General features: G+C 40.2%; 1 protein-coding gene across 2 annotated transcripts in view; it reads right to left on the bottom strand.

Annotated features, from left to right (window-relative positions):
• Positions 1–3,657: 3,657 nt before the first annotated feature.
• The window catches only part of SLC35F4 (solute carrier family 35 member F4), a gene marked incomplete at its 5' end in the record, with an annotated part of 267,380 nt that continues 244,820 nt past the window's right edge, over positions 3,658–26,217 (bottom strand). For both annotated transcript variants that reach the window (XM_082386610.1, XM_082386611.1), the window contains 5 exons: positions 3,658–8,894; positions 11,271–11,360; positions 14,748–14,940; positions 16,855–16,980; positions 25,791–26,010. In XM_082386610.1, the coding sequence (XP_082242736.1) occupies positions 8,653–8,894; positions 11,271–11,360; positions 14,748–14,940; positions 16,855–16,980; positions 25,791–26,010 (871 nt within the window). In that variant the 3' untranslated portion in view covers positions 3,658–8,652. The remainder of the gene's footprint in view (positions 8,895–11,270; positions 11,361–14,747; positions 14,941–16,854; positions 16,981–25,790; positions 26,011–26,217) is intronic.

Raw genomic sequence — 26,217 nt, 5'->3', positions numbered from 1 at the left:
AAAGGGATTTTTTTTACTTTCTTTTTCTGATATTTGTTATTGTAAATAAATGCAACAGATTTCTGTATATTAATCTTGTATCCTGCTACTTTGCTGAATTCATTTATTAGTTCTAATAGTTTTTGTGTAGAACCTTTAGTGTTTTCTATATAGAGTGTCCTGTCATCTGCAAATAGTGACAGTTTTATCTCTTCCCTTCCAATTTGGATACCTTTTATTTGCTTCTCTTGTCTGATTGCTGTGGTACCTAAGACTTCCAATACTATGTTGAATAGAAGTGGTGAGAGTGGGCATCCTAGTCTTGTTTCAGAATTTATCCAGAAGGCTTTCAGCTTTGCACCATTGGCTGTGGGTTTGTCATTAAATGGATAAATCTTTATCTTGGCAGGACTGAGATTCTTTCCTTCCTTCCTCCCACTGAGTACCTATTGTGAGCTATTTCTGGGCATGCAAAGATGAGCAGGTCAGAGTCTCTGTTGTCAAAAGCTCACAAATGCTTTCTTAAAGTACCTAGCTCCATAAGATTTTGATTATTTAATTATCAGCAGATACCAGAAATGATACGACTATTTGACAAAGCAGGTGACTGAATCTTGGCATCATATGATATATTCTATAATTACACCATGAGCTGTCATTTTTATGGTTCAGGAATGTATTGTTTTCATTAGATAAATATTCCTGGTAATATGTGGTTCTCATTTGGGAGAGATGGACTGCCAGTTCTCTAAGAATCAGAGTCCATTCAAATATACCAACTCCAAAATCGTTGTTTTTTAACAGCAGTTTTTCTTGATGATTCAGAAGACACTTTGGAACCTGTAGGACCTCAGGATCAGTATTATGAATGTGGACTTTTATATTACCATAGATGTAAAGAGAGAAGATAAGGATGAAGAGCAGATACAGATGTGCCAGAGGGGCTCTCGGAAAACTGAAAGTTAAGTGATAAAAGTTAACACCATTATTAAAATTAGGTAATAGCTATATCTTGAATAGCTCTCTTTCATGGCCAGGAATAGGAAGAGCTTCAGAGTCCAGTTCAAATATAATCGATGATGTTAACATTTCTAAGAGAAGAAACCTATCAACCAGAAGTAGGTGATAAACATGAAACAGAAAACACTGCAGTGTCCATTCAGCACTGATCAGTGTTTCAGGATCATGTGCAGGTGTTCTGAAGGAAAGGGGAACCTTTTTTTTTTTTTAATTAATTAATTAATTTATTTATTTTTATTTTTGGCTGTGTTGGGTCTTTGTTTCTGTGCAAGGGCTTTCTCTAGTTGCGGCAAGCGGGGACCACTCTTTGTCGCGGTGCGCGGGCCTCTCACTATCGCGGCCTCTCTTGTTGTGGAGCACAGGCTCCAGACGCGCAGACTCAGTAGTTGTGGCACACGGGCCTAGTTGCTCCGCGGCATGTGGGATCTTCCCAGACCAGGGCTCGAACCCGTGTCCCCTGCATTGGCAGGCAGATTCTCAACCACTGCGCCACCAGGGAAGCCCAAGGGGAAACTTTTACGTAAAAGGAGGGAATTGGACTGGTGGTAGCTGAAAGAAATAGAATTACTAAAAATAAAAATATAGGTAAAGTTTAAAAATTACAGGTCAAAGCTGTATTCTATAGAAGGCTTTATGAAAGAAGATGAAAACTGAAAGTATTTTAATGTGAAGATTAATTAATGCAAATAAAAGTATAACAGGATGGAAAATTTGGATGATTGTGGCAGATAAATCATATAACCAATAAGATACAGAAGATGGAGAGCACCTATTTCTGCCTTTTGGGGACTTTAAGAGTCGGATAAGCCAAGGACACTGATGGAAGTAGAGCAGAGGTCTTGGCAAAGGCTGAATTTCAGTGCATCACTTTCAGTTACCTAAGTAAATTGAACCCCTAATTGTATTATAACAAGAACATCCATATATAAGGGAAGTAATCAGGGAAAGATTAACTTCAGACCTGTTAGCTTTTCCCTTGAGGGAAAAGGAGTTTAGAAAAGATTTGTGTAGCAAAGAATAAGCTGTTAGAGAGAATGTCTATTTACTGGACTCTTGTGTGTATCATGTGTACATGTATTGACTGTTTTGGTCATAACCAGTATCCGTAAATCAAGTGTTGCAAATATAAGATGTCTACTTGTTAATATAATTAACTGAAGGAAACGTCATCCTGTAATCTGGTAGAACACATTCTGCTAGTGGACTGTGTAATTGGCTTGGAGTGGGAGCAATTGTACCAGTCAGTTCCTCAGATTCCTCTCCTTACCCATCTGCTCTTGTCCAGCAGGAATGAACCCATCCTCACAAGGGAGTGAGAGTTGAAATGGAAATGAAAAACAAAAGGGAAGAGTTTAATCATACATTTGACTCTCCTTGCTTTGATTTCAGGCTCACCAACAAACCTTTTCATGAATGCACAAGCTACCCAGATAGATTTGCCTCTTAGGGAAAGGTTGTCCTAGCCTTACTAATGTAAGGGTTTTGTTCCATATGACAGTTCAATTTATGATTATCAATGAATACATTTTCTGTTTGTAGTCCTGTGGTCATTAGTCTAGGGGCTCTTAAACTTGAGCATGCATTGGAATCACCGGCATCACTTGAGCATGTGCTTGGTTAATTTCAAGCAGGACTTATTAAAACTAGATTCCTGGGCTCCACCCCCAGAGATTCTGCTTCACTGGGTCTGTAATAAGGCACAAGAATGTGCATTTCTACCAAGGTCTCAGGTGTGCTGCTGTGCTGTATCAGCACCACAATTTGAGAATGACCGGGCTGTCTTTAGGGCATGGAGAAGACTTAGTTTCTGAGTCCACAGTGCAGAGGACCAGACCTGAAACGTTGGTGACTTCTAGGTAAATGCCATCTTACGAAGTTTCTTGCTGCCATCTAACTGTCCTGTCCCTGGAGACCGCCCTATCTTGGAAAGCATCTTTTAATTATTGATCAGAGTTATGACCTGTAGATCAAATCTGCCCTGATCTTATGATTTATATCAGAAACTGTTTACTTCAATGAATTCCTGATTTTCACTTTGATTACTTGCTCTGTACAGATGTCATAAGAGCGGGCAGCTCTATTATTGCCTTCGAAAGAATGCAATCCAGCTTCTTTTCTGCAAGTTGATTACAATATCTAAAAGTCAAAGTGGTCTTTTCCAGAATAACTTCTTCCTTTCCACTATAACTGTTATCAGTATCTTCTGACTTTCTAGAATTCAAGGCAGTTTCTATCACTTCTGCAGTTTCTATCACTTCTAGTCTCAAATGAAGATTCCTTGCTAGTTTCAACCCAGTAATTCTTCCAGTTCTTTACAAATTTTTCCAGTTAGTTGCAATTTCAAATTGTTGTTCTTGCCTCTGTTTCTTCCCTCTCTCTGCTCATTTCTGGCAGTTTGAACTTGCATGGCATGAAAAACAGTCTATTTTGTCCTGACTGACAGAAGCTGACCAAATAATTGTTTCTTTCCAAAGCTATTTTCTTCTTCTAAATTTCCCTCTTGATCCCTCTGAACAAGTTATTCTTAAGCTTTTAGAGAATTTCTGCCTAATAGAAGTAAAACATGAGCCACAATGCAAGACTTATATATAATTTTAAGATTTCTAGTAGGTACATTAAAAAAGTGAAAAGAAACGAGTGAAATGAGTTTTATAATATTTTTTATATAACCTAACACATCCAAAATATTCTCATTTCAATATGTAATGAGTATAGAGCTATTAATGAAATAGCCTACTTTCTCTTTTTCATCCCAAGTCTTTAAACTCCAGGACATGTGACACAGCACATCTCAATTTGGACTAGCCGTGTTTCAACAGCTACATGTGACTAGTGGCTAGTGTACTGAACAATTGTGGATTTAGTGCCTCTAAATTCTCTGAATTGATTCCCCCAGAATAATGCAGCTAAGTTCACACTATTTTGAAAATTCTGTCAGAGAGCCCAGGTTAGATTTCTGGCTCTTAAGATCCCTCAAGTTCCCAAAGGATCCGGGGTTCCTACCTCCTGCAAATAATGACAAAGCAGCTTTTGCTTTTGTGGCACGTGTGGGAGCACACTGGCTAATCAGTGCTTCAAAACCCAGGGCGTCTGCTCTTTCTGTCTCTGGGTTCTTGGCATTACCACCTCCACATCATCACCTCCTGTTCTTAAGTTTACCTCCAGTTGCTACAGGTGGTGGCAGGGGAGAAATAAAAATAATTAGAATTAATAGAGACTTCTTGTCCTAGCTTGCCAGATAAACCAGCATTGCCTGCGCTAGTGTTCTTTGTCCTTGTGACAAGGGTTTATTGAATAGTAAGAAAGAGGATTTGTACTTAAATATCAGAAACATTCAAATGCTTGGCTGGTTATACTGTTCACTCTTTTATCATTTGCATTGTCCTTCTCCAAATCATTTGTCCTCTGGTGGATCTTGACAAAGCGCCTGCACAAAATTAACAGGCGTGCAAAGCCTGGGTGAACAAAATTGATTTGCCTATAATGTGTTTGTGAAGCGATCAGGACGTGGTTGAAGTGATTTTAATTTCAAAGCCCAAGTCACCAGTCTGTCTTTTTGTCAGGCAATTAGTTCCACTGGCTGGGCAAGAATGCCGTGATGCAAAGTGCCGAGGGGAACTGACCAATGGGAATGGCACCCCCTTTTTGGCTTCCTCCTAGTGTTCCTCATGCCAAGCTTCTTTCTTCTCCCTCATTTATTTTGGGTAAAAATCCCTGCTCGGCACCAGGCTCTGTGACTTTGCTTGGCATAGTACTGTGGATAAGTGGTTTGAAGATGTCCTGGAGGGAGTTAAACAGACAGAGGAAATCCTAACAATAACTACTTCTGGACTGTCTGGCAGTGTGTTTTTATTTACTATATTCAACAACCCCAAATGATAGGTATTAATAGCCTCATTGTACTGAACATGAAATCAAGGGGCTGAGAGATGTTGGTAATTCGCTGAAGTCCGCGTCTCTGAAGTACAGAGTCGGGGCTACAACATGGGAGTTCTCACTCCCTGCACTGTGCTGCCCATTCGGTCACCCACAGAAGCCATCGCCTCTTGGACTCTGGGGAGGAACCAAGTTTGGATAAAGAGACAGGATAATAGGAACCTCAACAAGGTACTTCCACCACGAGGGCAGGCACTTTGTCAGTACCCTCCAAACCCAAATGAACCTGGCTCAAGGAAGGCACATCACAGGGACATACGAGGCCCACCCCTGTTTGTTCAGTGACTGAAACACGCTATCTCATCTGACTCTCCCAGCGACCATGGGGGATAGTAAGGAAAGGTATTATTATCTTTATTTATGAATACTTGACCTGGGTTAAAGGGAAAGTGACTTAAACAAATGTCTGAGTTGTGATTGTTCTTGTTTTAATTGCCATGGTAACAACTTAAAGGTTGAAATGCCTGGAAGCAGGGACCATTTCCTATACATTTTGTATCCCTTTCACCACAGTGCAAAGAGAGGACATTTCTATGATCACAGAAAGTTCTATCAGACAGTGCTGCTCTAGAGGCAGGGAGAGGCCAGTGGGTGACAATCTAACATAATACCCTACTTCAGAGCGAGAAGTAGAACTTAATAATTTTTTGAATGAATAAATGAACGAATACCGTAACGGAAGTATTTTCTTAATATAGACTGAGCTAATTAGGGTGATCAGTTATAGGTTGAATTAGTGCTTTCCAGTGTAGCTGACTCAATTTTTCAAAATGAATTATCAAAAAGAGCAAAACAGCTCATTTCTTAAAGATGTCAAAATGCAATTTTAAATGCCATGCTAAGTAATGGCAAGATGCTGGAGTGGGTTAGTCAGTGATTACTGCTATTTAACAGCAATTTAAAAACAAGGCAAGAGCAGTGTTTGTACCATTGACATTTAAATAGTCAAAACCAACTCTACTTAGATAATGAATTAATTCATATTTACTAATAATATACTTCATTTATTTTCTACCATTTTTCATGAAGTTTGAAGTGTGTCATGATTATTGTTTTAATTAATATCATGCCATCTACCAATGCCAGGAGACTGTCATTGTCTTTTCAAACAATGACAGAGAAATGAAAAAATGGTAAGGTTTTTATTGACTATGATACCCAGCCAGCAGGTATGATATCCCAAGTTCCCTTTTCTTGCCCCATGACCATCTCACCTACATTTCTGGGGCCACTTGAATTAAAAAAGAATTGTAAAACGGATGCCAGAAAGTACAGATTATCTTAAATTGCTAGATGCCCTAAGATAACCAGCCTCTTAGGAAAGAAGTACCTTTTATCAGTTCAGTAACAAAGGCTGTGGTACATTTAATCCCTTTTGGCCCTTCCTTTACCCAATCTCCTCTATGAGAATGTCTGTCCTTAACTAAGACTGATCTAATACAGCTTGGGGGCAGGGGGGCATATCTCCAGTGTAAAGCAACCCATTCACTCCTTTACTGAGTGTCTGTAAGTGCCAGGCACTATGCTAGAAACACAATGATGAATGCCACACAATCTCTGCTCTCAAGGAACCCATGGTCTACTGGGAACTCAGATGAATAGACTGACAATGACCACAGAGGGCGACCAGTGCTATAATGGAGTAAGCAGAGGAGTCTAAGGAAGCCACATTGTTTACCTTGGGGGATGAGAAAAAACCTTCCACGAAAATAGGAATAAATCATGTCATGAAGCCTAGGTAAGAGTTATTCAGGTGATGAGAGAGGAAAAGGAAGTACAAGAAAGAGAGCGTGTCTTGATTGAAGAACTATAAGAAGGATGGTGTCACTAAAGCATAGAGATCCCAGGGGGCCACAGGGGGTGGTGTGGTAGAAGTTGTGCTGTCCAGTATGGTAGCCAAGAGCCACATGTGGCTAACTAATATCAACTTAAAAGTAATTTAAAGTAAATAAAATTAGAAATGCAGTCCCTCGATTGCATTAGCCGTATTTAAAGAGCACAATAGCCAGTTGTGGCTACTATGTTGGACAGTGCAGATATAGAATATTTCCATCATCACCGAAAGTTCTACTGTATGGTGCTTCTCTAGAGGTAGGCAGGAGCCAATCAATGATGAACTTTGAATGACCTGCAAAAGTGTTTGGAACTTACTCTGAGGACAATGAGATGTCACTGAAGTGTTCTATATAGGGAAGTAGAATGATCAAATTTATATATTAGAAAAGTCATTCTGCAGGGTACAAAAGGGATTAGAGAGAGGCAATACTGGGAGTTAGAGAGACCAGTAGAGAGAGTATTTCATTCATTAGGAAATGATAGGGGCATAGAATAGGTAGCATAGTAGAGAAGTGCATGGATTCAAGAAATATTAAGGAAAGCAATCAAAAAGGTTTATGGTCTAGATGTGGAGGGTGAGGAAGGCAGAAGTTAAGTTTGATCTCTGGCTTGGGCAGCCAGTGAATGATGGTACCATTAACCTAGACAGGGAACAAGGGAGAGGAAGGAGTAGGTCTGAGGAGGAGAGATGATAGATTTAGCTATGTTCTTGAACGTGAAGTGAACAATGGGGCATCCAACTGAGCCTGCAGAAGGAATTTGGATAGTCAGATCTGAAGCTTGGGGGACAAATCTGGGCTGGAGATAAATATTATGAAGCCATCACCACATGGATGACATTGAAAGCCATGGAAGCAGATGAGATCTCTGAGGAAGAGAGTGTGGAGTGAGATGTTAAGAAGGACAGGACTGAACACTGACAGCAATGAGACCAGCCTAGGAAGACGGGTCCAGAGGAGCAGCCAGCAAGGCAGAAAGAGAACCAGGACATTTCTATGATCACAGAAAGTTCTATCAGACAGTGCTGCTCTAGAGGTCATCATGCAAATGCTACAGAGAGGACAATAAAGTAAGAGTTGAATAGTGTCAATATGGTTTTGCAAGGAAAAAGGTCATTGGTGACTTTGGTGAATGCACTTCACCAGAGGAATGATGTGGGCAGAAGGTGGTGCCCAGAAGGTGGGTTGAAGAGTGAATGGGAGCTGAAGGGACAGCAAATGTAAACGACTCTAAAACTGGTGAAATAGATGTCCTCTCCATAACCATTATACCATTTTCAAATGTCTACCTCATATCAGAGATATTTCTAACCTCTTTTATGCTCTGTACTCCTGTAAGCATGTTGAAAGTACAGATAGAGTCTTACATCTTCAAGTCTTCATTGTTCCTAGTGTAGGTCTTGCATATGGAAGATACTCTGTTGATATTTAATTACTTTTCAGCTTTCAAATTGAAGGCTCTTATTGGCCTTCAATATATGTAAAGTGTGTATCCTTTTCATGTACTTTCCTCTTATGCAATTTTTTCTGATTGAATGAAAAGGTCTCAGTTCCAGGTGAGAAAAAGGTAATGACAAACCCATAATTTAATAGAACCTCATATTTTTGAGAAAATTTTGTGAATTAGGGGAAAATCCCCCCCTCCCAAAAAAAACAGAAGAAATAGAACAAGTATGAATATGTTTTACTAAAAAAATTTATTATGATTATTTACACCAGTTCCTTGATAAGCATATAAATGTAAACTTTTATTGTTAGCATTATTTCACATATGACTTATGCAAATTCAGAGTTAATACTGTCGTTTGAGTGTACAGGTGGTGAGAAAATTTTATTATATTCACAGAATATACATACACGTGTGTTCAAAATGTGTTCCTCCTTAAGCCAGTGGTATGGACACAGTCCCAATGGCCCTGCTTCTGTTTCTCAGGTGGACACTGGGATCAGTGATGTCATCCACATGCTCCTCACTCTTCTTTTCCTTCAGGCTGTTGATGAATCTCAGGGTAATTTCATCCCACTCCTCGGGTAATAGCATCAGCAGAAACCCAATGCAGATGATGATGGTAGCAGCCAGACGCACGACATTGAATATCACCTCCTGCTTCAGGAGATCCACAGCTAGGGAAGGAACAGCAAGTCAGTCAGTCCATCGCTGTTTCTAAGCTTCTTTGAAAACAAATGACCACATCAGTGCTACTTCTAAGAGATTTCCAAAAGTCTCTCTTGTTCTCTCAAGCTCATCTTCCCTTTTTCCACGTCATTATCGATAGCGCTCTCTCCATTGGCTTTCCATTCCCTCTCTCGAAATCATACTTACCCTTCCAGGCAAATGCCATCTGATTGAATAACCTCTGCAGTTTAAAAAATTTTTTTTATTTTATATTGGAGTATTGTTGATTAACAATGTTGTGTTAGTTTCAGGTGTACAGCAAAGTGATTCAGTTATACATATACATGTATCTATTCTTTTTCAAATTCTTTTCCCATTTAGGTTATTACAAAATATTGAGCAGAGTTCCCTGTGCTATACAGTAGGTCCTTGTTGCTTATCTATTTTAAATATAGCAGTGTGCACATGCAGTTTTATTTCTTAATACTTTTCCTCTGCATCCCTTCATGCTTCTCCAGTTTCACTGGACCACTGAAGATTTTTTAAATGAGCCAAACTTATTAATGTCTAGGCCTTTGCACGTGCTAGTCTTTTTAAAAATTTTAATTGAGGTAAAACTCATATAAATTAAAATTAACCATCTTAAAGTGAGTTTAGTAGCATTTTGTACATTCATTTTGTACAGATTAATGTACCACCACCTCCATCTGTTTCCAAAACATTTTCATTATTTCAAAATAAAACCCCGTACCCATTAAGCAGTTACTCCCCAGCCCACTACTCTCACCCCGCAACACCTGACAACCACCAACCTGCTGTGTGTCTGTGGATTTACCTATTCTAGATATTTCCTTTAAATGGAAGCATACAATATGTGACCTTTTGTGTCTGGCTTCTTTTGCCTAGCATAATGTTTTCGAGGTTCAACCATATTGTAGCATGTATTAGTGCTTCATTCCTTTTTATGGCTGAGTAATATCCCATTCTATCACAATTTGTTTATCAATTCATCTCTGGATGGACATTTAGGTGTTTCCACCTTTGGCTGTTGTAAATAGTATGAACATTCACATACAAGGATATTTTTGAGTCCCTGTTTTCAGTTTTGCAGGCATGTAACTAGTAGTGGAATCATATATATGCTGTTCTCTTTGCATGGAATGCTCTTCCCTCCTCATATGCACTTCATCCAGCTAAACCCTCTGTTAGATCCCTCCCTTTACGCTTCTTGCAGGAAGCCTCCTTGGATGCCCCTCCTGTGTGCTCTCAGAGCATTCAGTACATACCTCTATCAAAGCCATTCTCTCTCTACCTTGTAATTACTCAGTTCCTTTCATCTCCTTTCTACACTACATGGTCCTGAGGGCAGGGACTGTGTCTTATTCAGGATCTATCGCCAGGTGTTAGCACAGTTGTTAGCATATACTAAGTGCTCAGAAATTACTTATTGAATGAATGAACTCATGGATGAATGAACGGAATTCCTTGACAACTCCACTCCTCCCTGATATGACTTTCCTCTAAATATCTCATAGTCCTTGGAGTCTTTTACACAATTTGGCATTTAATGATAAATTACTTTGTAGAGTTCTAAGTTATTTCATATATTTCGGTCTTGTTTTCCATATTCAGTGTAAGTTTCTTATGGGAACGATAATATCTTTTTTTCCCAGTCTCTTCTATAGTCATGATCACATAGTAAGTGCTCAATAAATATTTGCTGATTGTCCTGGGGGTAAAGAAAGATGGCTACCTAAGACTTGGAAAAATAGAATTTTAAAATTAGAAGGACTATACCGTCATCCAGATAACCCACTTTCATTATTTGTTCCACGGACAGTTTACCTAGAAAGATTTTCCTGGAAAAGTAGCTTCTCCTCTTGTCCCTGAAGTGAGTCAAATTGCTTTTTTCTTATGTCTGTTCCAGAGGGCTATCTGCTGTGCCCCTGGGAGAAGCTTTCACAGCTACCCATGGATAGTCTGATGGAATGTATGTAATGTATGTTTGTATGTAAACATACAAACACCCTCTATGTTTCCTACACTTTCATTAGTGATGTTTGAGAGTCCTATGCTGGGATGCCTTTTGTTTCCATAGGACTTTCTCTAAAAATACCACAAAATTAGGTAGTCAGGGAGATTACATGAAACCCAAGTGATACATTTGGTATTTAATTCTAAAAGCACAACCAAGTTAAAACAGTGTTTGTAGCTGGAAATTTTAAATGTGTTGCATAGTTATTCTGTTGTCTGCCACCTTCATGATATTTAAAAACATCTTCCCAGGCAAGGGACATAATTCACAATTGCTCGAAGAAACAACTCAGGGTGTAAAGCAAACACAAGCAGGAGACTTCCTGTGCACACGTCAGATCGTACAGTACCTGCATTTCCAGGAACGCTGAGCACTGTTCCGATGGAGATGAGGATTGGGTATGTCAGCACCACACCAACATTCACCAGGATGTTGAAGGCTGTAAAATAAAGGAGGATATACAGGATAAAGGGGAATTGCTATGCTGGGCACTTTCCTTCTTAACATAAAAGAATCAATGTCTATGCTAAACATGCCTTCTAAATTATCTGTACCATTGGTCAATTAATCCTCTAATTCTGGACATGGATTCATATGTATAGTACCTGAAATAGTCGTATTCCTTTTTCCTCCTCTGCCACCCTGGCTGCCTGATCTCTTGGTTGGCAAAGGGGGTAGGGAGCCATGCAAAGAAGTGAAATAATCAATTCAGTACCCTGCTCATTAGCACTATAAAGTTGAGCCAGAGGTTGAAAGCTGGTGACTGATTGGGTCTTTCTCCCTTGTTACTTTACTATATCATGCCATATTCCTGAATAACTAAAAGGCCCTAGTGTTACTGCCTAACAGAAGATCTGTCCAAGGATGGCCTATGCTGCATTATTCCCTCTCTTTTGGGGTGAGCATCACATGAGCAAACAAAGTTGTGTTCAGTGTAATTCACCCAACCCCAGGCACCTTTTCCACATCCTGATTTGTGCACAGATAACCCCAGGGCAGGTCCACAGAACCAGCTGTAGGTATAACTTGATACCCTTTAATACATATCTTCTGACATTTTTAGCTAAATATAAAGTTAGTTAAAATAATTATCTACACAAAAATGATCAAAAATACTTGTTTTTGAAAAGAAAATTATAAATCACATAGCATTATTTTAATAGATTTCAAGCTAATGTTTGTTTTAGGGGTTAGAGAAATGAGTCTTAACAACTACAAAAAGTCCTCAATTCCGAAAGGATCTCTATGGAAATGACTCAAAACCTTGTTGCCTGTATCTCTGTAGAACTAAAGATGGTTCTAGAACCATTCCAGTTAGGACAGTGTTTATTCTTCTACTGTTATCTATAATTCTTACTTTAATTAAGCTCACTAACTTAGTCATCTGGAGTCACTCCTGCTTGTTAGTTAGAGACGGTGGGTTGGACTTTCACAAAACTTGGGCTTGTTCATAATTTTCATACAATAGTAGTGGCAATCAAGGCAGAGGATCTTCCTAAGTTGATAACTACTCCTTTATGGCAGAGCTGCAATGGGAATGAATATTCCAGCATCTCAACTCTCTCCTCAAGTTTGAGGAGTCAAATATGACCTGTTCTAACAAATCAGGAACTTATTAAACACAGCACAGACTCTGCTAAACTCCCCAACTGTCATTTTATTGGCTGAACTGGATATTTTAGCAGATTGATAGGAAGTATTGGTATTTGGTTGAGAACTGAGCTTTTCTCACTCAACAAGAACCGAGTGGCTTCACCAAAATGGGTGTCTGCTTTTCCTTAGTGCTTTAGGTGGAACACTTACAAGCTCTTTTGACAATCTCAGGACAAGAATATATAATTCAGTACGTTATCTATAGCACGGGGCCCTGCCTGAGTTTAAGTGGGCCTCAGACATGTCAGGTGAATGGCTGATGCCAATCTGCACGTGGCCTATGGCCAAGCCAGAGCAGGAATGAGGCCAGGTGAACCTAAGCAGATTGAAGCCATAGTTACAGGTGATGGGGGGCGTGGGGTCAGAGTTCAGCCTGCTCTTTGCCTCTCAGATCTGTCTCCAGCCCTGCTCTCACTAGATCATATCTGATTCCTGTGGAGAAGAGAAGGTGGCAATAAAAACTTAAGAGCAGAAGCACTGAAGATTGTAAAACCCTGGGGTGTGTAACACAGTCAGGAGAGAGGCTGTCTGCTCATTTTGTCGCAGGGCAACACTGGCACAGAGAGGGCTCCTTGCACGGGGGTGATCCTGTGGGGCAGCTCTAAGCTGGGCGGCACTACACCCAGTGCAGTGTGGAGATCACGCTGCTTGGTGGAGAACTACAGGGTCCGGCTAGCATGGCTGATGCCCAGCCTGAGCAGGCGTGCTTAGGGGCCCGTATTAGAGGTGCCAAGGGATAAACGCGGGTGGAGGGCTACTTTGCAGCAAGCTGGAGATCACGGGTCACAGCTGGGGCCAAGAGGTAGTGAAATTTGGGCTATGATTATTCCCAATTAGATTGGTTTTGGCCAGGAAGAGATCTAGGCACTTTTAATTAGGGTGTTTTGGTCTCATGGAAAGACTGCTATTGATTTCTACTACTCAATTTAGCACAGGTTATGAGCGGTCATAACTACACATTTTTGGTCTTCAAAAGTAGAATTTAAAGGATCAACAATTAATGTTTGCTCTTTCTCGTGAGTGTTTCCTGTCTAGTTGAAGAGCTCCCCTTAGGGGCTTGGGCCAGAGTAGGAGATGACCCAATGTCTTTGTGGGAACGAAAACAAGGGCATTCTTTTTCCCTCCTAGGACTTGCAGTGCTGTTTCAGACTATGTCACCTTGATAAAGAAGGTCAACTGAGGGGTGGCAGATGTCCTGCAGGTCCAGTGTCGCGGGTGAACGTGGAGTAGGCAGAGGGTGCTGTTATCGGGTGGAACAGGGGAAGAGGAGCAGGATGAAAGTGGTTTGATTCTGAGTAGAGACACTGAGTCATTGGGTGTTTGTTGTGGTTCAACTGCTTGGTGAGCAAAGAGTGGGCTTGTTATATTGAGGTTCCTCTCACATTAAATGAAAGCACAGCTGGAAAGTGGGAGCCCCCCAGCTGCTCAGGTGAAGCAGACAGCCTCAGAGTCATGGGGAGTTGGGAGAGAGAACATGAGAAACACTCCAGGTGGCTTTTTCTTGGTCATCTGCTAGGCACAGCCTACTTAGCAGGGCCACCTCGTCCTGTTCTGTCATCTTCTCTTGCTCGGTGAGGGTTTCCCATCTCAAATTCATTCTCCAGACACGACCAGACCAGAGTAGACTGTTTAGAATGCAGATGTAAGCCTGTCACCTCCCTGCTTAAAGATCATTAAGTGGATTTGAAATCCAAGCCCCTCAACGTGGCGCCCCAGGCCCTCCATGACCTGCTGCCCTCCTGAATGTCATCTCCTTCCTTCCTCCCCAGTTCCTCCTGCACTTGGTCCCCCTGCCATTTTGATCCACTTTGAGTCCCTTGAATCCCCCATCCACTCTCCCCCTCTGCCTGACACAGTGTGCCACACATGGAACACAGTAACATCATACAGTACATCATGAAGAATGGACGAGGCTACTTGAGGATCAGTGGTGATCAGAGAGGCCTGGGCCTCCAGCTCAGCACTTAACCCATGGGAGCCATAATAGCTGGATAGCTCTGATCTAATCAAGCAATAATCTGCAAAGAACTTTGCAACCATTAGCTAACCTTAGGTAAGTTTGGGAAATAGAGGACAGGGGTACCCAAAGGAATAATCCTACTATGACAATTTAACTCTCCAAGGAGAGGTCAAGTGACATAGGAAATGGAAGGCAAAACCCAGGGCCACTTACCCAGCCAGAGGCCTGCCATCCCGCAGAGACAGCCCCACGGCAGAGCTGCAAACGAGGACCAGTGCTCCACCTTGGTGAAATACAGGATGACCGGGGTGAAGGAGATGAAGATTAAGTTGAAGAAACCCAATGTGGAGACAAAGTGCGCTGCTTCACCAAAGTTGGCACTTCCGAGAAACATCTTAAACAAAACCTAGAACGAGAAAGGAATTCATTAGCCACATAGTCAGGGACGTTGTCGTATCAGAAAGGCAATTTCTACATCATGAACTAACTGGCCCAGGGTTTATGCTCTATGTCTTCTTATCCCACTGTCTCCATGGCACTAAATGTGCTGCTGAGATAAGGAATTCAAATGCCCTCTAGCCTTCATATGAAACAGCAAATGCCATAAAATGAATTCCACTTTCTGTGCCACAGGGATACTGCACACTGGGAAGAACACCACCATCAGTTATGGCTATAGGGTGGATGACACGTAAGACTGCAGACAAGCCCAGAAACATCTAGGATTGAGGTGCCATCAGTTCTTCTCTTCAAGCATGGGATTCATTTTACCCTTATTTTGACAGGTACTGAAAACTAAATTGGACATAGAGAGAGCCTATCATTATATTATTGAGAGAAATAATAACAGTGCCATGGATTTATAAGCACTTTTCTCTCTGAGCCTAAAATATTTTCACAAGTACTGTATTTATTCTCCAGATTTAAAAAAAAAAAAGATGGTCTTTGTTTTCTGGATTATAAATCTGTGTGTAGGAAAAGATGGCAAGGAGACATAAACAGCTAACCTAAATCACACATCAGGCTGGGGAGGAACCAGTTCTCTAGTCCATATTTCTTGGCTTTTTAACCTCTCTGCTTCCTTTATTAATCCTCAAACAATGTAGCACAGAGTAGCTCTTTTCTATGGTGCACATACAATTTTGTGCATGTCAGCAAATATTATCACTCCCAGAATGAATACATCTGTAACATGGTCAGGAGAATTCTCTCTATAAAAGAGCCATCCCAGGCATATAGCAAGTCCGGGCATTGCTTTTAATTTCAACTAAAAGTATTATTTTTTTCTCTTGAGAGACTAAAGAGAACTTGAGCACGTGCTCGTGGTATTTGGTCACATCACACATCTCTGTGGAGTCTCAGTTGGGGACAAGTTAAACACTAATGGTGATTGAGTGAACACCTGTCAAGCTTGTCACAGAATCAATGTGCCAGGAAATGTCGATATGGAAATAGACATGATGTCCTCTGAGCTGCAGAGTTAGTGAATAATTGGAACAGGCATCCAGGGGGGATGCAAAGGGCATTTTCTGCCTTTCAGAGAGGATTTTCTCATTGAAACACCAAGAGAGGTGAAAGTGGAACAGTTCTTTAGCTACATCCAGAAAGTTGGCTCTGAAAAGTGGAGCTTCGGTGAATAACCTTTTAGATCTGCTCTCTTAATCCTCACTTCTGAAGTCAGGGGCAGTGACTCCGAATAGAGCTTTCACTGATGACAGGCCACTCCAGGGGAGAAAGAACTGTGAGTACAAACCCAGAGTATCCATCAGAGAGGAAAAGAGGCTCTTCATTTAGCTAATAACATGGCACGGGGTTAATATGCAACAAACAGTAAACTCTCAAGTGATAGCCGGTTTATTATTTTTAATACCTCATTGTAGTTGAAATAATGACCTCAGTAGTTAAATTAAAGAAACATAGGGGAGAAGTCTTTCTCGGCTCCTGCTACAACTGGTGGATGATTTGGGAGGGGTCGGGGCATGGACCACAGGCTTTGGAGTTGACCAGTCTGAGTTTAAATCTTGGTTCTATCACTTCCTGGCTGGATGATCTTGGACAAGTTACTTAATCTTTCAAAGTCTCAGTTTCCTCATCTGGAAAGTGGGGATAAGTACTTATGCCTCATAAAGGTGCATTAACACAGGTGAAAATTTCTAGCAAGCACACAGCCTGTAGCAAGTACTCAATAACTGGTACTTGTTATTATTTAAACCATCTTTTTTTTTTGCTAGTCAAGATTTTCTTTGTCCTTCCTTCTTTTATTACTTAAAAGTCTAAGCTACAAATGACAGTTGAGTACATAAGGAAGTGCACAAAATACCTTATACAGTGCAGATGTCGAGGCCGAGCCCACTGCAAATGCTACTCCTATGATGGAATCAGCATGGAAATTATCTGCATACGCCATCATGACAATGCCAGTGATTGCCATTATTGCGGCAACTATCTATCAAGTAGAGTGCAAAGAGAAAAAATTTTTTAATTGATGCCTCCATACCCCAGAGCAAGCAATTGAAGGCTTCGTGGGAGTTGTTACATGCTTTCTCAAACCCAATTACCTCTTGTACATCACTGTTTAAATGTAGGAAGGGTCAGTATTAGCAAGAAATCCATATGCTCATGAGACATTCAGGCAGAAAATATAGAAGCTGCTCACATTCTAATTAAGGGCTAGTAATTGTAGTTTAATTTTTGGATCAACTTCCTAGAGATTAATACCCATAGTGGTGAAATAAATTTAATAGGAAGTCACTTCTTAGCATTTTCATCTGTACTGTGTTCTTTTTCCTCAGACAATTCAGCATACATTTTAATCAGCTCCTTGGATCAATGCATGTTTCTGAACATTTCCACATAACCAGAACTTGATTATGGAGACATAATATTGATTCAGCTAAGAGGCAACTTTTAGGCCAAAGTGAAAAAAGGAAAGAGAATAATCTTTCAGAGTGATTCATAAGGAGTGAGCTGAGTTTGCACTGTCACTTGGAATATCAAATGGAGGCTAGTTCTTCCTTTTGTTTACATGCAAATTAAGCCACAGAAAGGCAATTTCATTCAATTATTCTAGAGCATTAGCTGTATAAAGTGAAATATTAAGAATTTGATTGAAATCATAATGGTTGACTGTAAATTAATGTGATCCTTGGTATATTCCAAACAGGAGCCCACTTCCTTTGTGAAATGCTGGTTGGCATCTGTTTCTTTAATTTATCTTGAACTGGTTCTACTGGAAAACATTTTAAAGCTACAATAAACAGTAAAATGACCACCCTGGAATAGGAAACACTATGTCATTTCCTTGTGAAATAGTCTCACTGACTTTAAAATCATGATGCAACTTTGTGGGAAATTTAAACACACCTGGTGATCAATTTTGTTAAGCTTCAGTTCTGAGTATTCTCAAGTAAATCAGTTCCTCTGTAGATAGATTTCTCACATATGTGATATTTTTTGACCCTTTGAAATATTATTAGTGAATTCTTCATTACAACAAAATGTAGATCTTCAACATGCAACTGTAGACTTGCCGAAGGCCAGTGCAAAGTATGATAACGATGACACATATAATTTAGATGCTGTTAAAGCATTTCTTTTAATGACCACCCAAAGCAAGGGCACAGCTGGTTTCAGAGCCAGCTCCATACTAAAGCGTCTTTTATGAAAAACAGCAGGAGTACTTGAGAACAGAAGCCGACTTGTCAGCAGTGAAAAACTGTCTTCATAAAGCGTTATCGGGGAGGCTGCTTGGTGGGGGGCGGGGGGGGCATTGCTCTTGCTGACTGAGTATCACAGTCTCTAAACCTTCTAGCCGTGTGTTGCAGTTAGACTATGCCTCAAACTATAGGGAATAGAATTTAATACAAATGCACACAATGTGAGGTGTCAAGGAAATTTTCCAAACAGGAAGTCATAGACTCATAAATAAACATGGTGAAGTGGTTACCTAGACCTGGGAATTCTGTGAGACTTATCATTTTCTTTGATTTGGGGATTTATAGTTCAGCCAGGGATTTGCAACATTTCTTTGGGCAATCTGATGTCAGAGAAATGAAAAGTTACATTAAACACTGGCAGTTTCTGATTTGTTTTTGTGTTAATTAATGTTCATAGGTTAAAGTATTCATGTACACAGATAGAGTTCCCTCAAAATACTGAACTTGTAGGATAATAAATGTGAATTAATACTTGTTTTCTTTTTACCAAACATCAGATGTATTTTCTTAGTGAAAAAAACAGGTAGTTTCTTCAAGACAGGGATAATAGAACACAGTGTTAATCCTAATGAAACTTTAACATGATGTGCTGTTTAATATTTAAAATTGTTAAAATTATTCTATAATATACAATATCTGGGTTTAAGCAATTGTGTATAATATATAATTCTTGGCTTAGGGAATTCTGAAAACAAACAGTCCATACAAAAAAAAAAAAAAAAAAAGGGAAAAAACCAAAAACACTGTCTGGAAAGTGTTGAACATTTAATACCATTATCCCCAGGATATGACCCTGTTGGGAACACTTTCTTTTCTGAGTCAGCCATTAGTAAAAATACATATGCACTGTATTTCTATTATAAGTTTTCTCAAGATAGGAATTGGGCATGGACAAAGATTACATAATTTTATAGCAATTCAGAATTATAGTCATGATGAGCCTCTTAAAGATCTCCATTACATTTTATATTTAAGTGCTTATGAAAATATTAGCTCAGACCACTTAAATTGACATATCAATTATACCAGTGTCTCTTTGAATTGCGGTCATGGAGAGAAGCATTTTTCACTTCAGGGGGCCAGACGGTGCTGTTAGTTAAGTTCCAAAAGCATGAAAATCTCAATATTTCCAATGTTAGAAAAATTCCTCTCTATGGTATGAACAGTTATTTATAGGATAATAATTTATAGGTTATATAGGTTACCTGGGGGGAAAGATAAATTATTTTCCACATTTCTATTTAAATTTCACAACTATCTGATAGAACAAGTTCTCTATGGCCATGTTTAAATTTTTTTTTCAGTATGTTTCTTATCTACACAGTTGGAACTAAGGGAAGGGAGCTCAGCTAATCTAGAAAGTGCAGGGAAATGTTGGGTGGCAGGCTCATTTGGAGTGGTTGTTTGGATGATCTTAGAGTGGTTCTGCCTGGCACCATTGGTTAATTGCAGAGTAAATATTCTTGAGATTTCTGGAGAATATGTAACCCAAGCACAGGTCTGAGTCATGTGCGTTTTCAGAAGTAATCAATCGTTAAGGAAGGATTAATAGTCTGTCTTCTCAACAAAAAAATACAAAATGATTCTTGGGCTCAGGATGCTGGAAATGTACCTGCAGGAAACCAGCGCTTTAAATACTGTGTCAGAAGGGCTCACATGTGACATCCACATGCTGACAAACACAAAAATGCTTCTGAGCACATTAGCGTCCCCATGAGGGACTCCTCTGCTGATGGTGCCATCTCATGGTGCCACCTGCTTGGCTTCAGAAAAACATGGCTCTCCTCACAACCTACTCCAGTTCCAGCCCCATAACCAACCAGAGGTGTCTAAATAAGATGGAAACCCACCACAACCGTTACTTGAATCTGACCTGGGTGAAAATGTTAGTAACTATAGCGATCATAAAGCTGCCAATGCCTCATTTTTAACCTTCTAAACCTCTGGGTCCTCTCACATCATGGTGTGCCCACCTGGGGTGAATACCCTGAGGAAGAGGATGTATTTAGCCCATTATCTTTGCATGCTCCTTGAGTGACATCACCACCTGAGCCAACTACCTTCCTCTGTGGGCTCACTTCCCTCTGAGAGTCTCTGCATCAACTCTCAGGGCCAATCAGAGGGGGACCATGAGGTGGTTTGAGCCTGTTCTTAAAGCCCAAAGTGGGGCTTTAACAGTGAACATTTGGTGACCTCACTGAAATGTATACTACCTGTGGCCCTGCCTGAAAGCAAGGTTTCTTTCCCCTCTCAAAGAATTAGTTTGTATAGATAAAGCCTACAGAAATAGCTGGCTTTTGGCTGATTTTTGTTTTCTTTTATCTTCATTTTTTTTCTCTTTTGACTCAGGGCCTCAAAACCCAAAAGGGTCCAGCCCTTTTCTGGATCTCCAGGAGGGTTTATGAGCCTCGTTACTGTCACTGAGTTTCCCATTGACAAAAGATTTCCAGAACTATCATTCGCATAACAGTATCAGCTCTTCTAGGATTCAGGGTATTGAGATGGACCTTTAACTGCTTCTCTTTCTAACTGTAACCCAGACATCTTTCCTTAATTTGCCGTGTGGTTAACCCTGTTTCTGGAGCTGGATGGAGCAGGTAGGAGCTTCCTGGGCTTACGATGGACCTTGAATCCCAAGCCTACATCAGGCTCTGAAATGGGGGGGCTCAAAGCTGTACTGTTGGCCAGACTGCACTCAAGTTCAAGACTCAAGGTTAGCAGCTGAAGGTGGGATACACATTCATAGTTTGGCCAATGAGACCTGCACTGATGATCATCCTTCTTCCCTCCGAGTGTATTTGGATAGAGTCCATTTTCAGGGAACCGTGGCTACACAGAATCCTTAAACTTGTCCACATGTTACGTTTAAGCTTCCATAAAGAAGACCCATCTGTTTTACTCAGAGCCAATGAAATTGGACAAGAGTTGATGTGTGAGAAATGAAAGAGGTGGGCAGTCCACAGCTGTCCGGATACTCTGTGTGTGTATGTGTGTGTGTGTGTGTGTGTGTGTGAGGGGGAGGAGGGTGGGTCCCTGTGGTGGAGCAGGTCAAGCCTGAGTCTCAAACTAAGATTCCCATCCTCCACCCCACTACCACACACATACACGTCTGTTTTTATATGAAAAAAAAAACCCATCTGAAAATGATCCCAAAGGAAGACCAGGATGGAAGAGAAGGAAAGAAATCCCGAAAGGAAAGACTCAAGAGTATGTGTGGAAAGTAGATGAGACCTATTGACTGCACCTTGTTGACAGGGGTTATGGGTTCCTTGAGGGCATAAAATCGGAGAGCCTTCCCAACTCAGCTCTCCCCTCCCTGTATTCATGAATCATTCTCCTGCCAAGAGGAGGATGAAAGGGGATGAGCCCCACTGCCCATCCTCTACTGCCTCCAGCGGGAAGCATGAAGGTTCTAGACAGAACAGTCTGCACTGCCCAGGAATGAAGAGTTACTGCAGAAATGCCAATCAGAGGCAAGATGGAAACAAGATTGTCTTGAATCTTATCTAAATATGTAATATTGGCACAAATCAGTAGCCGCTCAGCTCCAGGGTCCTGATTGATTTAGAGCGCCCTGGAGCCCAATTTGAATTCAGAGAAGAGCAGTTTAAGCAATGAAAGATTCCATTTAACTGTCATACCCCAGTCAGTTCTTGGCGGATGGAGGAAAGTCTCCAAAAGAGCTACAGTTTGGGAAACTAAACACATAAGGACCCAATTATACCTAGAAAATAGATGGCTGCCAAGCTGAAGGGACACAAATTCATTTCCTCAATCTGCTGTAAAAGTTGGGGTCTGCTGAACCATTCACCGCCCACCAATTTTCTTCACATGTTCAAGGGAATTTGAAAATGAATGAACATTTTCAATTAATAATATAAAAATAAGGGGGGGGGGACAAGATCTGAAAGAAAGGGTGTTAATTTTCCAGTCTGACATTTACTTTTCATTGGAGTGAAATGGATGCCAGTGATAGAGAAGAAAACCTGAAGCAGTGGCTCATTTGTTTGTTTGTTTGTTTGTTTTTGAGGAGAACCTTTTTTTATTGATATTCTGTGATCAATGTCAATATCATTGATATTCAGTGATATTCTGGTTCTGATGAATTTAAGAATGCTAGCTAAACAAAACAGGATCTTGGAGATGGGAAAAACACCCATCTTCAATGCTGCAAGAGCTGGATTCTCACTTAGCAACATTTTTGCAATTAAAAAGAAAGGTCTTTTAAAGAAGTTTACTAATTTCCACATGATTATCATACATCAGCTGTAAGCAACTACTTATGAGTTTTTTAACACACCAAAACTCACCAGCAAATTGGTTGAAAGAATTTCATAATAGAAAACTAAATGTACGGCAGACTACCTTACCACCTGTGATTCAATCAATATTCCAAGGAAACTAAATATTAACAAGTTATTCAAAACATATAATTAGTTTTTATGTGAGCATTGCTAATTCTGGCCAACTGGTGCTCCAGATAAACCCGTATTTACTGATATTATAATTTAAAGCATCTTTCATTCTGTTCATGGTGTCATTTTGATGTGAAAAATAGAAGTAGGGGAGGCCATATGTTTCATCTTAAGGGTGATCATTCTTGGGGTCATGCAAATGAGAATCATAATCCCCAAACTATCTTTTTCTGAACTACTGAAGAATTAGAATGAGTCAGAAATATACATTTTGATTTGATGACTGAAAGCAACCCTTTAACTATTTAAAAAAAGAGTAGTCCAAGTGGGGTGGCATCTACAGGCTTTGTCCTATTTATGGGTGTAGGCAATAAGAGCTGCATTTATGTTGTCAGTATTCTATTCGTCCTCCTCTAATTTCTCAAATGACCTAATTATACATGTTCTCAATATGTCTCAGAAGGAAAAGAACTGCTGATACGGTCAAAAGGCAAAATGCTGAATATGTTTCAGTGCTTCTTATATTCCATGGCCTGATTATGGGCATTATTAAAATTACACCTTGACATTCTTCTAGAACATGGCATTAAACATTTCCTAATGTTTCACAGTGAGAAGTGAAGCACCTCCTATCATTTAAAAAGAAAAATACCTGACTTCTCCCAGCATGCCTGACATTAATACTTACTATGTTGTCATTATTATGTCTTAATTTATGTATTTACTTATTAACAACTATTTATTGGCTACTTAACAATTTTTCTATCAGGTCTTATTACTTACAGATGATGTATTAGTTTCCTGAAGCTGCTGTAACAAATTACCACAAACTTGGTTACTAGAAACAGCAGAAATCTATTCTCTCATAGTTCTGGAGGCCAGAAGTTCAAAATTGGGCAGGGCCATGCTCCCAACAGCAACTCTGGGAGAGAATAATATTACGTTCCTGCCTCTTCCAGGTTCTGATGGCTGCCCCGGCTTTCCTGGGCTTGTGGCTGCATCACTCCAATCTCTATCTCTGTGGTCACATTGCCTTCTCCTCTTCTGTGTGTCTTTCCTGTGTGTGTCTCTTATAAGGATACCTGTTATTGGACTTAGGAGCCACCCAGATCAACCAGGATGATCTCCTCTTTGCAAAATCCTTAAGTTAATTATGTCTGCAAAGACTATTTTTCCAAGTAAGGTCACGTTCACAGGTTCTGGGGATTAGAGTGTGGACACCTTATTGGGGGCTACCATTAAACCCATCACAGATGCAAATTTTAAGATAGAAATGCTTTGTAGCTTCTAGGCAGATTTCCTAAATCTGCCATTTAAATGTTACACAGCTGAGCTTTTCCCCCTAAAAGTCCTCAAATAAACATCAAGCCTCTTTTGATATGACCTCTTGCATAAGTAAGTTCCATGGTTAAATGCATTCATTCACTCTAATACAATTGATTTGCTCTCTGGGAAATCTAATAGTGAACATATCTATTTCCTTTTGGTATTCACATGACACTGAAAGAGCAGAAAAGCCCCTAAATCTCCTTTCTTGCCCTCTCTTCTGACAAGGCCCTCCAAATACTCATGGGTGATCCAAGGTGGTGGTAGATAGACAAGAGAAAGATCTTGTAAGCATGAGTTCATTCACTATATCTTTAAATATGTAGAGTCCCTACTTTGTCCCTTGTATTATTCTAGGTGTTAGAGATAGAGGTAGAACTAGTTTCATGGGCATATGACCTGTGCAGATGCAGTGGGTTCCCTGATGTTGCCATGTTGAAATTATTCACATTTTTTTTCAACAGGAGGCCTACATTTTCACTTTTCACTGGGGCCCACAAATTATGTAGCCCAAGCTGAATGGATCAGTGAGCAATGTAAAGAAGGTTCTTGTTCTCAAGTACTTGTCAGGGCACCTGATGGTGGACAGACAGTACCAATGCTTCATGTGTGAAAACATGATGCTAAGCCCTTTGGGTGTGAAATCTAAGATTAGCTATGGAGAATGAGTATGGGACCACATCTGGTATAGTTTAATGGTATCATGGACTGATTCAGTTTCTTGTGTTGTCTTCTGCTGTAGCTTTTCACTTGTTCATGTCAAGTTTCAGTTCTGAATTTCTGAGCAGCATTTCCCAAGATACAACCAGAATTAGCTAATTGGCTATTAAGATGAAGTTTTCAGGATAATAGCTGTCACAAACTCTCTCTCTAATATAGACATGAATTTCAGCATTTAGCAGGGCAAGGACCCTGGAATCATTGCAACAAGAGCAATATTTTGATAGCAAAATGTGTTTCAAATCCAGTCTTGGACATCTCTTTTGGAGAACAATAATTGTGTGATGTTTATCTTCTGGAAAAAGGCTATTCGTTTGGACCTCCTTTCAAAGAACTATTTACTCAATATTTTCATCATGGTGGCATGCCATATTATATGAATGAGATCTGGCTCCTTACATCTGCATGGCTTTCAATCGATCTAACAAAGATCAGGCATACAAAAAAAATGTTTATTTTTAAATCCATGTTACCTGTGAAAGGGTTAAACTCAGAACTGAAGTGGTTGGTGGAAGTTTAATGCAGTTCAATTAAGGATTTGTACCCAAAAGTAAGAGTTATTGCTTTTAGTTCCATATCTAGTTAGTCACACTAGATATATAGCCACTTTTAACAGCATTGTGCCATTACTGGTGACTTTAATTACTGTTTGGTAACCTTATCTACTTACACCAATATTAATTAAATCCATCTCTGGGGAGAAAAAACATGAGGGAGTTGTCCCAACATATGTTGATTGGAAAAAAAGCAAATCATAATCTTTACTGTAGCTAATTTCCTCAGACCCTTCTTTCCCGGGGACAGAAGGAGTTGATCACACCATTAATTCTAAGAAAAGAACTTCTTTTCCCTAAGTGCCTCCCGTTGAAATCAGCTGACTGATTCCAATGGAAACAATCTCTTTATCTTCTCATGATGTTGTAACTGCCTGGGCATCCTAATGCAACTTCAAATTTCAATCTGTACTCAGAACCAATGGGAAAAGTTTTGCAGAAACTCCACAGAACAAAGCAGCTCTCCTGATACCAAGGATCTATGATTAAATGCGGCCTTACGCATTGAATCAAGTGTGCCATTACCCTCACTCCCATGAACCTGTCTTTCAGCACGATCCACGACAGCAAGAAGACAAAGGCTTTGTTACAACAGAACAGAGCAGAGACATCTGTGGCTGTCAGCTTCTTTAAAGCCAGTAAATACAGGTAATTAGTCAAAGTCCATAGAATAGAAAAGGGAGCAGTTCTTTTAAGAAAGAGCTTCAACGTCAGACCATCTTCACCAAAAATTCGACTGCATTCCCTAGAGAAGAAATAGAGGTTAATAGTCAGGTATTAATTTTAACACAGCTTGTGTAGACTAACTCTTGACAGCCATTTCTAGGCAAGAGCACAAACCCTGAAGACCCATCATTCGTCTGTGGAACCTATTGAACCCAGTTCTGCCACCTACAGGCTGTGAGCGCAAAGGGTTCTGTGGAGGAGTCCACATCTCCCCAGGCACAGAGCT

Source organism: Balaenoptera borealis, assembly GCF_965194805.1.
Source record: "Balaenoptera borealis genome assembly, chromosome: 3".
NCBI lineage: Eukaryota > Metazoa > Chordata > Mammalia > Artiodactyla > Balaenopteridae > Balaenoptera > Balaenoptera borealis.
Note: the sequence above shows the minus strand (reverse complement) of the source record. Positions and strands in the feature narration are given on the sequence as shown.